General features: G+C 36.3%; 1 protein-coding gene across 1 annotated transcript in view; it reads right to left on the reverse strand.

Annotated features, from left to right (window-relative positions):
• Nucleotides 1–966: 966 nt before the first annotated feature.
• The window catches only part of xit (ALG6/ALG8 family glucosyltransferase xit), a 44,346-nt gene continuing 31,987 nt past the window's right edge, over nucleotides 967–13,325 (reverse strand). The window contains exons 5-8 of the mRNA XM_081738642.1: nucleotides 13,138–13,243; nucleotides 9,970–10,103; nucleotides 6,558–6,697; nucleotides 967–1,425 (exon numbers count right to left, since the gene is read on the reverse strand). Coding sequence (XP_081594768.1) covers nucleotides 1,005–1,425; nucleotides 6,558–6,697; nucleotides 9,970–10,103; nucleotides 13,138–13,243 — 801 coding nt within the window. The 3' untranslated portion in view covers nucleotides 967–1,004. The remainder of the gene's footprint in view (nucleotides 1,426–6,557; nucleotides 6,698–9,969; nucleotides 10,104–13,137; nucleotides 13,244–13,325) is intronic.

Here is a 13,325-nt window from a genome sequence, read left to right on the forward strand (position 1 = left end):
TCGACACTGACTGTACCAAAGGTTTAGGCTACCGGGCTTACTAGTTGAAATGGATACAACATCGATAGATGGCACTGTGTAACTACATTCACTGTATTTTTTGATCATACCTTGTACGAGCCAACTTACAGCATGGGATAGATTTTACCTTCTTGTACCCTTTGTTCTTGATAGATTTCAACTGGAGAAATATTCCCATACCAAGTTTTATTAAGAGGCCATATCACAACTCTTTCAAACTCGACACTGACTGTACCAAAGGTTTAGGCTACTAGGCTTACTAGTTGAAATGGATACAACATCGATATATGGCACTGTGTAACTACATTCACTGTTATTTTTGACATACCTTGAACGAGCCAACTTACAGCATGGGATAGATTTTACCTTCTTGTACCCTTTGTTCTTGATAGATTTCAACTGGAGAAATCCCCATACTAAGTTTTATTAAGAGGCCATATTACGGCGAAATAAAAATACCGCTAATTTTACAGTAATTATGCGATATCTTCAAATAGAAAAAAGATAATTAAAATGTGAAACAAGAGCGCCCTAGACAATATTATTTTGCATAAGGTACCATTATCACGAGTCACCTAGTAGCTTTCCGTTTCTAACCATTTAGAAACGCGAAAATAAATGCCGATTTTCTAAATGGCTGGAAATCGAAAGCAGATAAGTAAGGCATGATAAGGGTATCTCATGTAAAATCATATTGTCTAGCGAGCTCTTGTTCCACTTTTCGATTATATTTTATCTATTTGAAGATATCACATAATTACTGTAAAATTAGCAGTATTTTAATTTCACCGTGATATGGCCTCTTAAAATCGGATATGTTTTACGTAAATCGTCATGGAATAGATGGGCACACAGATATAGCCACGCACTCACTCCTACATACACACGCAAAATGCTTGCTGAGTCGAGTAATAGAAGCTCGGTATTCAATAAACACAAAGTAAATAAAGTTAATATTTATTTTTATTTCACTTTCCCATTTTTTAATGAATTTTACGCTTATGAATCATCCCATTGATAGTTACAAAATGATAATAATATCTCAACCAACAATATGTCACTCCAATAGAACAATATACAGACGTCAGCATCAGAGGTAAAAACGGGAATTTTGTATTGAGACCTAACAAATAATGACCAATATGTTCGTACAAAAATAATGGAATTAGTCCCAACACATACACAGATTCCCAGTATGACAAAAGTGGTAAACACAACGTCTTCCTCTGTACATCAAACAAACGACACAAACTGAGGAATGCATACGCACAGTGAGTTAGAAATAGTAAAACTTTCAAAGGTTGTTCGAACGGTGTAAAGATTAACGGGAATAAAGAGTAATGTCCAGTTGCTGCCAGTATTAAATATATCTGAGCTTCTTTCTTCCATATCACAGCAAGTATGCTAAAATAAATAAAAGCAAATTATAGTATAATAATTGCAGAGCGCAAAGATCCTAAGTTGTGTTAGTAATGTGGTGTATTGATTTCGCTAGAACAAGATCGTTGTAAAATATGGATACATTATCGTAAACAGGTTAAAGTTTGCATTTGTATGTAAATTCTGTTACAAAGAATATGACTTCTTACCTTGTATTGCGTAACACATTACTCAACAAGTTCGTAGAATGACTAATAAAACAACAACTTTTAGGCAAAATTCGACTTTATTCATCAACACAGTCTCCTTCAAGAGTGATACATTTATTCGAACATTTCGATGCCTTTTTGTAGATCTTTAGCCTCAAAACAGGCTTCAGTTTCGGCAAAAACTTCTTCATTGGAGCCAAATATCTTACCCTGAAGCATTCTTTTTAGGTCCAAACAACTAGTAGTCGCTGTGATCCCGATCTGGAGAATACGGTGAATGGGGAAGCAACTCAAAGTACAATTCTTGCAATTTTGACATTGTTGCGATCAACTTGTGACATGGTGCATTGTAAAAGCACTTTTTCTTCATTTGATTTTTTTTTAAAGCAATTTCTTCCTTCTAACGCACCAATAACGCCATATAACATTCGCTATTGATGGTTCTTCTTTTCTCAAGGTAATCGATGAATAAAATATCGTGTGCATTCCAAAATACGAAGGCCAAAATCTTACCAGCTGACATTTGCGTTTTGATCGCTTTGGGCGGCTTTCGCCTTTTACTGTCCACTAAGCTGACTGCCGATTCGACTCTGGAGTGTAGTGATGGATCCATGATTCATCCAGTGTTATATACAGCATGAAAAAATTCTTTTTATGGCACTGAAACAGCTCCAAACAGTGCTCCGAATCGTGGACGCGTTGTTTTTGGTCGACTGTCAGCAAACGCGTTACTCACTTTGAACAGCTTTCTCATGGACAAATGTTAATGCAAAATGGTGAACATACTGCCTTCTGATATCTTTAAGGTATCAGCTATCTCATAGAACTTCATTTTATAATCGGCCAAAACTATTTTATGGACTTTTTTGTTTTCTGGAACAACTGCCGAATTTGGGCGACCAGAGCGTTCAGCATCACGGGTGTTTGCACGGCCACGTTTAAATTCAGCAAACCATTTCTTTATCATATGTCTCGATGGAGCAGAGTCCGACAACACTTGTCAAACCATTGCTTTGCTTGAACGGTATTTTTACCCATTTAAAAGCAATGCTTTATCAACACACGAAATTCAGATTTTCCCATTGTTTTGAAAACTACGGAAGTTTTGTCACTAAAACCACTGTAACTTGTCAACTAAACGTCAGATAATTGTGAAATTGTGACAAGTATCATTTGAAGGTTAGATTTCCTAAACATCAAATGGATTTGTGAATAGTGGCGACATTTATGTCATCTTACGAACTTACTGAGTGATGTGCTAAATTATATTTATTTTCATAACAATTTCGGTTGATTAGGTCAATTTTTGACATACTGGATGTCCCACTTAAAATCGGTACGCCTCACTTCCATTTTGTCGTTAATTAAATGGGTGTTGGCCTCACTGCTTACCAGGTAAGTATAGTTGGGTACACTTTAATATCGCATTACTTCTAGAGACGTTCTAGAAAGTTTAAAAGTAATTGCCACGGAACTGTTATGGAGAAATTGTGCAGTTAGCAATTAAACTCAAAATTGATACTGTAAAATTTTACGTAAAACCACGCTCCATTAACGAGATTAAAGAGATGTTTGTAGCGATATACAATGGTATTAAGCCTTCCATAACCAGTACAATTCTAGATCAGTATAAAAAATGGAGAACTACAGGATCTGTTGGGAATGTGATGAAGTAAGCGACCAACACTGAAGACCTCGGCAATGATAAATAGAATTCGCAGTGACATACTGAATATCCTCAAGAAATCGATAAGGAGATTATCTCAACAAGTTAGTGTATCCCGCACAACATGCCATCGTCTGCAAAAAAAAGCTCTATTTACGACCATTTCGTGCGATCGGATCTAACATCTTGTGATTTTTATTTATGGAAAGTTCTGAAAGGTAAACTGTACGCTAATAACCCTCAGAATATAATCTAACTGAAAGAGAACATTACAAACGAGATATATAAAATCTCTCCTAAAGAATTACAACGTGATTCTCAGAACGTGCTCTTACCAGCACAGTGAGGTCTTGATGTTGGTGGATGGCACTTTCATAATTTGTTATAAACCGGAAAGTTTTATATAGGAACTATACATAAGATAAAATAATATAGTGACACATGTTTTGTAAGTCTGTACCTTGCGATATTACATATGAGGTAATGTAAAATGTATTTTAAGTGAAAAACAGTGAGTAATACCGGTTTTATGTGGGATACCCTGTATAGCACAGTATTTGTTTCAACAATATACCAATTACTATTAAAAGTTATTATTTAAAAAAAAATATCAATGCCTAAAATAGCAAAGTCCTATTTTCTATCAATATCGATCAAGTACCACGTTTAAATTTTACAATTTGTAAATTTAAACAGAATAAATGAATATTACTCGTTGTTGGAAGTTAAATTTTTTATCAAATTAATTCGGGCTAACTCAGTGTGGCGGCAAGCGCTTTGCTTTTAATATGTTGATTTGTTTATTATAGCGTGTACTACAAATCATTACTAGAGATAGAGTTTTCACTCCAAAAGATATATAAAGATAGATCAGTCTCGTTTAACCGAATTCCGATTAACAGATTTCTGGGTTAACCGAATTGCTAAAAAAGGTTTTCTCAAAAAAAAAAAAAAAAAAAAAAAATATATATATATATATATATATATATATAATAGGGTGTTCTATAAATGGCGCCCACGAACCACAGAGCACTATTCTACAGGTCAAAATAAACCGAAAATGTTATATGGTGGTATATCCTCTGGGGACTCCTTTAGCCGCTATAGGGAATCAATATTTCACTAAGTGGCAACGTTGTAAATATACCTGAAACCATTAGCATTACTCTACGAATCCATCAAGCAGTTACATCGACTGCTACACTAATAAGTGATGCTAATCTCAATCTATATATATTGAATTTCACTGCCATCTGGAAAGAATTGATGTAACTATTTGAAAAAAAAAAATGAAATTAAATCTTCTGAGTTTTACGTCCCATGCTTATGCCGGTTAGGTTAAAGGAGACGGTGATGATGAGAAATGAATGAAATGGTGGAATGAAGAAAGTGGGAGGAAACGGGAGAACCCCGAGAAAACCCACGAGCACGGTGTTTGTTCACCACAAAGTCCACACGGCGCGAGCTGGGATCGAACCAGGGACCCCAAGCAACGGAGGTGAATACTCTACCACTGAGCCACCGCGCCCCCTGTAACTATTTGATTAGGGTGACCAGATTCTGATAAGCGAAAAGTAGGACACAAGTATAATAGTATATGATACTATACTGTGTCGGCAATACGCATACCCTTATTTCATTTAACGTTACCTTTAAGTTAATCATTCATTTCTGTTAAAAAATAGCGAACAAAAGTATTGAAAGAATTCAACGCAACTCCAAATGCTTTGATTATGAACGGTTCATAATTCGGGATCATTTTAAGGAATGAGGAAAAACCTGGACCGGCACGAGAAAACTTCTATTAACTCAGTTAGCGTGTTGCTAACCAAGTCTCAAGTTGAAAAAGAAACTTCCTACCTTACCGATATTTTAACAAGCCGTTCTCAGTAAAAACAATGTATTGTAAAACAATGGTTTGTTGATTGTTCTCCTTTCCTAATCTTTTGAAATGTGTTTAAAAAAACAGCGGCTCATCATTCAGCAAATGAGTGCTTGTAATTCAAAATGTGAACAAAGAATGAAATATTAAAATATTGGTAATAAGTTAACTCAGGACATTTAAAAAAATGAAGGACACTTCTCGATTTTCTAGGCATCTTCGCAACACGCGGGACAGCTTTTTGAAAAACAGTACTGTATTGCGAAAATCAGTACATCTGATCACCCTATATTTGATGGATTGGTAGAGCTACTCTATAGTTCTTTGTATGCGACGTTGCTACATAATGCAATTCGCGTTTCCAGACAGTGACCCGAAAGGTATACAAATATGTATATTTCTTAGTTAGTTTTGACTTGTAGAATAATGCTCTGTGGTCTGTGGGTGCCATTTTTAGAACACCCGATACATACATACATATATTTCACAAGGTGAATTAAACCTCACTGATTTAGTCCTACGGGTTTAGTTCAACAATGCTCTGTTGTAGTGTTCAGTTTTGAAGGCATCATATGTTGCCAACGTCTTTTCATGCTCAAAATGTATCAAATTAACCGCCTGTTTAAACCGGTGTGATGCAATTTGGATCTCGGTAAACGTGAGACACGAATGTTGTGTAAAATCATCGTATGAAACTACTGAACGCCAAATTTCATTGCCCACCACAATGTACTAAAGGAAGTTGTCCCGTATTACAGTAACTAGCAAACTTTTCTTTGACTATCTGAAGCATGGTTGGCAGATGCTGCGTTGTTTCATGTCTTACCAGTTCTCGCCAGTGCACGAAATTTCTCCATATTTTCCTTACTCCTTGACGTTCAAGAGAGTTTTGACCTTGGATCGTCTTCAACATTTTTGCATTCACATTTAAAACGTTGTACCATTGATACACTAGGATTCTTGATATGCTGCACCGCCATTCAGTGTCCTCACCATCAGCAACGTTTCGATAAAAGATTTATTCAATTTGTAAGAAAACTTTACGTTTAAATGTTTAATTTGATGTGTGTGTGTGTTCCGTATAACGACTTCATACTACATGCATTTGTCGGAGGTTTACCCAGTTATGAACTGCATCAAACCAGTTTAGACACCAATAGAAAGCTTACACAAAGGTTTTTCCAGTGTTGTCATACTACGGTAACATTTTTTAAAGGAGTTTTTATAAAAGTTCGGTTACTTGTAGTTATGCAGATAAATTTTGAGATTATCCTTTATTTACTGAGAAATGTGAGAAATGGATAGGAAACAATAAATTGATGTAAAGCAAACTGACAATTCTACATCATCTAATAATTTTACGTACTGGCAAGAAACGAAGTACGGTAACATAACTTACCTCAGTGGAATGATCATCATAAGTATTGCTTTCTCGTGAACATGCCATCCAAACATGAATGCACCAAATGCACACAACACTAGGCACCGTACGAAGTGCAATGGATTTGCTGGGCATAACCACAATTTCACTAACGCAGGCTGAAAGAAAAGAAGAGATAAAAAAATAATAATCTTTTGTACAAAGAAATAAATTTTAGTGGTTTACAGTGTTTTATGTATTTTCCATATACACAGTGCGACAATTAGGAAACGATGCTGCTTTTTTCTTTTTTTTTTTTTTTTTCTGCGAAGTTAGTTTCGACAAGAAAATTCTTCATATTGGTGAATCTGGTGTGTAACCTTCAGAACACGTACAGAAATTTCCAGCTCGACGGTCGCAAGTGCGGTGTATGACATGACTAAGGACAGACTGTGTTGTGATACCTCATCACCGTTTCAATACTGGAACAAAAGGTGAATGTTAAGATCTTTGCAGACCTAGGGAGAATTCCAATAGAAACATCTGAAATATTGAAGAAAGTTTATGAGGACAATTGCCTTTCACGTTGCCGTGTTTTTGAAAGCATAAGAGATTCACTGCTGCCAGGGAGTCTGTCGAAGATGACAAGAGCCCTTGTCCAATCAGGTCTGTCAGAACAACTAAAATGATTGACGAATTTCGAAGATTGAAGTTCGAGATATTATTTTGAATGTCCGAAATGTAAGATTCAGGGTAATATCAGACCTCGTAGGAGTGAATAAGGAGACCCATCGCCAAATAATAACAGGATCAAAGAAACGAAAGCTGTGAGAATATTTGGTGCCTCACTCCTTAAAAGAGAAGCAAAAACTGGAAAGAGTCCATCACTGCTTCAGCACACAACGTAACAATTGTTCGTCAGCTTTTGACCCCCCCCCCAAAAAAAAAGTGTTACCATATCGCACACCCGGTGGATTGATTGATTTTGAGTTTTACGTCCCGTTCAGCAGCGAGGCTATATGAGACGTGGACCTACTGATTAACGTGGAATCCGAATCACATGAGCTCCCGCCGGGAATCGAACCCGGGTCTCCCGCCGCACACCCGGTGGAAGACTGTTACAAGTCAGAGTTACACATTTGTGAGAACATGATTTTTAAAGTCTGTTATTGTACCAATATCGCTCCCTGGAATACTGATATTTCTGCCATCTAGGGGTTAATTTGTTTAGTTACGTTTATGCGAAAATACAACCAGGTAGAGATATTATTCTCTTCTCTATTCTCTTTTGAGCGATAATAACTCAAAATTTCCATTTCTTGAGTTGTAACACCCTTCCACAGGGTGTACGAGATCTCGCAAAGTAGCCTGACTTGTCCCCAGTGTTTACGTCTTTTCGCAAAAATAAAAGCACCAATGATGTTTTTTTTTTTTTTTTTTTTTGACGATGTATCTACCATCCAGAAAGCAGTGATGAGGACCTTGAACACCATTACCGCCTAAGAGTTTCAGAAGTCATTCTATGATTCACAGGTCGTGCACAGGAGATTCCTACTTTAAATAAACTCAGGTAAATTGATTGAATTTTTTATTTATTTTTTTTCGGAGCCAGTCCAGTTTCCTAATTATTACATTGTGTATTAATGCCCACCTAGCGATATAATTGGATATTTATACGTATAATTTTTAGTCCCGGCGTAAACATATGCACAGCACAAAATGAAGTTGAAACAACACAAAATGACTGGTGCGTGTTACTTGTGTGTTAATTCAACACCAAGGGCATCGCCTTCCGAGCATATCAGAAATAACGCGTTACAAGCTGTGAGAATTTGCATTGGTTTTTATTGTTTGGGATAAGCGAAGATTTACGCAGTATATTTGGTATTTATATTAAACAATGAATAACGTTCTACGTTTTCTGTAATCAGTCACAATAATAGTTTTGCAACTGACAACAGTTACATTAGTAACAATTCTGCCATCTTCTGCTCTTACGTGCTAAGACATAAGAATAACATATGGAAAATAGATGGCAGCACTGCTATCCATGTAACTGTTGTCAGACAATTCATAGGTTTATAAGACTATTGTGACCGATTACGTAAAACATACCATGCTATTCATTTCTTGGTGTGAATGCAAATATACTGCGTAAAGCTTTGCTCTACCAAGCTATAAAAACCAATGCAAATACTCACAGCCAGTAACTAGATATTTCTGTTATGCTCGGAAGGCGATATCCTTGGTGTTGAATTAACACACACGTAACACGCTAAACTGGTAATCATTTTGTGTTGTTTCAACACCTCATTTTTTGCTATGTGGGAGCTTATAATTTCATTCCAGGTGTTCTGTCTAAGGAATAAAGATTACTATATTTGGTAACTTTACTCGGCCAGGGATAGGCTCTGTTTGGTTCGGCTCAGCCACAGTTTTGCACGCCAAAAACATCTGAGTTCGGTTCACCGACTGTCCCAACCACTTGTTGGTTATAGATATAGCTATCTACTGATATCATTAATTTGCACATCCAGATAAATGAGTCAATGCTAGCTCCTTTTTTAAGTTGTTCTTGCAACAATTAATCACTTTTTTGTAGAAACAAAACGAAAACGGCTTTAGATACAATTAAATCTAATCTATTTCCCTAAGTCCTGGACTGAAAAATAGTCTTGATATTTTTACCTACTAAAATATGAGTCAGGTGTACCCTGATTAAAGAAACGAAAACTTTCCAAATCTTTCTCAATTACAGAAAAGCAAGTTTATAAATCCCACATCATAAGGACGAAGGAATCAAAATTAAATCTGGGTAAAGGTAGCCTAGACAAGCAATGGGACTATATAATTAATTACAGGAAAAATGAAATTCCTATATTTGTCAATACTACACCAAAATCTCCGCAGCAGCCGACATAGTGAGCGCCTCACAACTTCTATCAAATTCAATATCAATGGATATGGAAACACTGTTAATTTGCTAAAGAAATATAGCAGCCACCTTATTATTGTACACTGTTCTATAATTTAGTTATCTTATGGCTTACAAATCTATTTATTTTTTTAAGTGATTTTATCTTTTTCTCACATACAGGAAGAAAAATAAATATGGAAAGGCAGCAGTTCAAGAAATAATTCCGGAGTAAATAACTTGCGTCAAACTTCACAGGAATCAAGTCAATGAAATATCACTGTTCTGGTTGTTGCGAACATTAAGGCATGGTTAAGTGTATGGCCTGAGGGTAGGATGAGTGGACGCCGACCAAAGGATTGCAATAAGAGTACTGTGTGAGTGTAACGAAATGTAGAGGCGAGCGTAGCAATTTAGGGTACCATATATAAAATTCGGACAATATGACAGCCGCTATGTAGAACCAATATTCATGATCTGAACTCGCTCCTATAATAAGGGATACACTAAATACGTTCATAAACACCAAATACTTACCAAAATGGAGACTAGAGTACAAATAAAAGTAGTCTTTGGTTCTACTGAAGGTAATAAAACATGGTTAAACTCTTGTACGAGTCCACCTGTCATGACTGCTGATGGAGACTCTATATTGAATCCCAAAGCTTTGCCTACGGATAGAAAAATAATAATAAGGCATAACTACACTAAAAAAGGTAAATACCACTAATGTAACATAAATTACAGATAAACAAACTATTATTATTTTTTGTGGTTTTATTACATTTTGATCATGTTCTTCCTCAAATACTGTTTTGTTTTATTTTATTTTATTTGCAAACTGATATCATTATGAAGAACGTTATAATCTAAATTTTATGTTCCCAGTTACGAATGAAAATGCTTCTTTAACGACTACAATCACATTTAACCACAAACTATATTTAAAACAAATATTCGCTTATAGAAAGACAAATATACGAATCTTCCTGCAGTAAGACCCTAAATTAAACTTCGATAAAGGTAGCTTACATTGCAATAGGACTACATTATAAGTTACAGCAAATAATACTGCATACAGTTATCAACTTTCAAAAGAGGATAAGAGGCATACTAATCTACGTAATTTCGACTATATGTGCTGAAGTTATTGTTTTTCTTGAATACAAGAGGAAAAGCATGAACTAAGTAGTGGTTCAAGAAGTAATTCAAGGAAGGTCCAGAATATTCCTGAATACGCGAACAATAAAGTTTGTGAAATATACCAGTAAAACAACGCTCCATAATGCACCATACAGATAATAATATTTGCTCTTTTTTTATACCTAAAACTTAACCACAAAACGTCATTATGGGTTCCATTGCTTTTAAATGATAAGTAATCATTACAAGTCAATACATACTAGTGGAAAATATAAAATAAACACCGTCCACGTAAATTATATTTTATACACACACTATAAGTTGAATATTATAAATGATCACGTATACAGGTCTTGCACCTATGAACAGAATGTACATGGTATCAAATGGCTATGTATCCTTCTCCAGCTGCAATGTCCTATACTCCTGTATGAAGACAGTCGTAGAACTGCCGGGTGACATCCTGGAGGTTAGCGTTCCGTGGATCTTCCAGTTTGCCGAGGCTGAAAATAACAGACCGAACCAGATGCCATGCAATCGAGTTCTTAATAACGGACTGTATAGGTGATTGTGCAGGCTAGGGTAATTAATGTACACCTTGTCTATTGTGTGACGCACGGATACTCACTTTTGTACTTGCTCATTTTCCTGATGGTATACTAATGACAACATAATAGAATGGATGATATTCTGGGCGTCTACTGCACTGATCAGTAATTCCTGTACAAGTACAAGAGACGAATGGTCATTATAGGCTGTGCTCCCCTACTACACTATGATGCCTGGCATATAAAAATGAATATTGGAACCGGAAATAGTAGTAATTTCAATCACTTCCGCTTTGGTAGTGTGTTGCGGGTTGTGACAATATGCTCTCTGGAGAAAATGATTCGATTGAAGGAAATCGCTTGCCGCTATTGCCATTTTTGTTCTATGGCGATAAGTGTTGAAACCGGAAATGACTAATCTGAGACACTTCCGGTTTGAAAAGAGGATTCATGAAAAAGATGGGACCTATTCTTGGAATAATTAATCGACTGAAAAAAAAATCGCATCTTGATATCACTTAAAATTTTTCCTTACAAGGAAACATTTTCTAGTGTCACACGAAATGTAGAAAGAGACTATGGTCGATCGATTTGTGTTACTGAACGCAAAAATCCGTAGGCGGGAAAAACTCTCGATCGCAACCGTGTCGTACTTATGGGGGGGAGGGAGTAGGGGCACTGCCAACAAAAAGCACGTTGTGGATAATGAGACGAAATATGGAGCGAGTTCGATGAAAATATGCGTACACTAACACAAATCGATTGACCGTAGTCTCGTTCCACGTTTCGTGTGACACCAGAAAAAGCTTCCTTGTCAGTGGATATCAGTATTCAAACCGTAAGTAATATTATTAAATTTGATCCACTCCCGGTTTTGGTAGTGTGTTCGAGATAATCATGGTACGTTGTTTTGAGACGCTGAATCATTTGCCAAAAGCAGCTTCTCGCTATCTGTTACCGTTTTCGTTCTATGACGATAAACGTTTAAACCGCAAACGACTAATTTGAATTACTTTCGGTTTGAATAGAGTTAACGGAGGAGATGGATCCTATTGTTGGGATGCTGAATCTATTGAAGCAATCGCATTTCGATATCTCTGACCGTTTCTGCTATTGGTACATGTCAACAGACGGACAGACGCCGGACAAAGCCGTTCTACGAGACTTCAGACACTTACGCATAGCATCGTGTGGAAGTCTACTTACCCTTAATATTTAAATACTAACAACAGCGTTTTGTTTCACATAGTCCATGATATATACAACGTAATTTCACTCTTAACCTATTTATCACAGCGCATCTAAACTGCATCGACTTTAATGCTGCCAAGTTGTCCACGAATTTATTCGTTCGAAAATAGAATCACAGGCAAAAATAAGTTTATGTTTAAGACCACGTTTCCACTTTAAATGAATCTTGTAGCTGTCATAAAAGAAAATCTTGAAGCCCTACCATATTTCACCGTGTACACATAGTCTTGTAAGGGTCATAAAACATTTTTTCCATCTTGCAAAGAGTCGAACAGTGTCCAACTTTCTGGGACGTCTTGCTTGCTACCTGCTATGGCTCTCCCGCTGACATAAAGGAAAAACCAGTTTTGCCGCTTCCGAAACAACGGATTCTTTTGGACAGGGAGGGGGAGTACGACAAAATACACTTTTTTAATGAGGGGGTTAATTGTTTGTCTACTAGGCTGCAGTGCTGCATGGGTGGTGATACCTTTCTTGCTTACAAGAAGTTGTAAAATCTAAACAGTAGATAGAAAGATCGGGTAGCAAGGTTTTTTTATGACAGCTACAAGATTCATGTAAAGTGGAAACGTGGTCTAAGGTTTAAAACTAAAAGTGTCAGGCATTAGGTCAACGTCAGCTATTGGTGCACTTACTTTACTGTATGTGTAACAAAAATACACTGTTACGAAACAGATTGTATCTACTCTCGTTTCTTTTTCTAACGGTGACACACACTCCTAACAGACACATATTACACGTAGAAACTTAAGCAAACACTTACAAATAACGACACCAGTCTTGTCTACAATATTATACAACGCCCAAAAGTTTGGAGCCCAATATGCGTGACATAACCCTCTCTTGAAAGGAAACAATCGTGACAGTACCTACAAAATAAACATAAAAACAATACTATATGTGAAATAATAATTCATTCATCCTAATGAAGTACATGTATAGTTACGTTTC

Source organism: Thermobia domestica, chromosome 14 (genome assembly GCF_964235325.1).
Source record: "Thermobia domestica chromosome 14, izTheDome1.hap1.1, whole genome shotgun sequence".
NCBI classification, from domain to species: Eukaryota; Metazoa; Arthropoda; class Insecta; order Zygentoma; family Lepismatidae; genus Thermobia; species Thermobia domestica.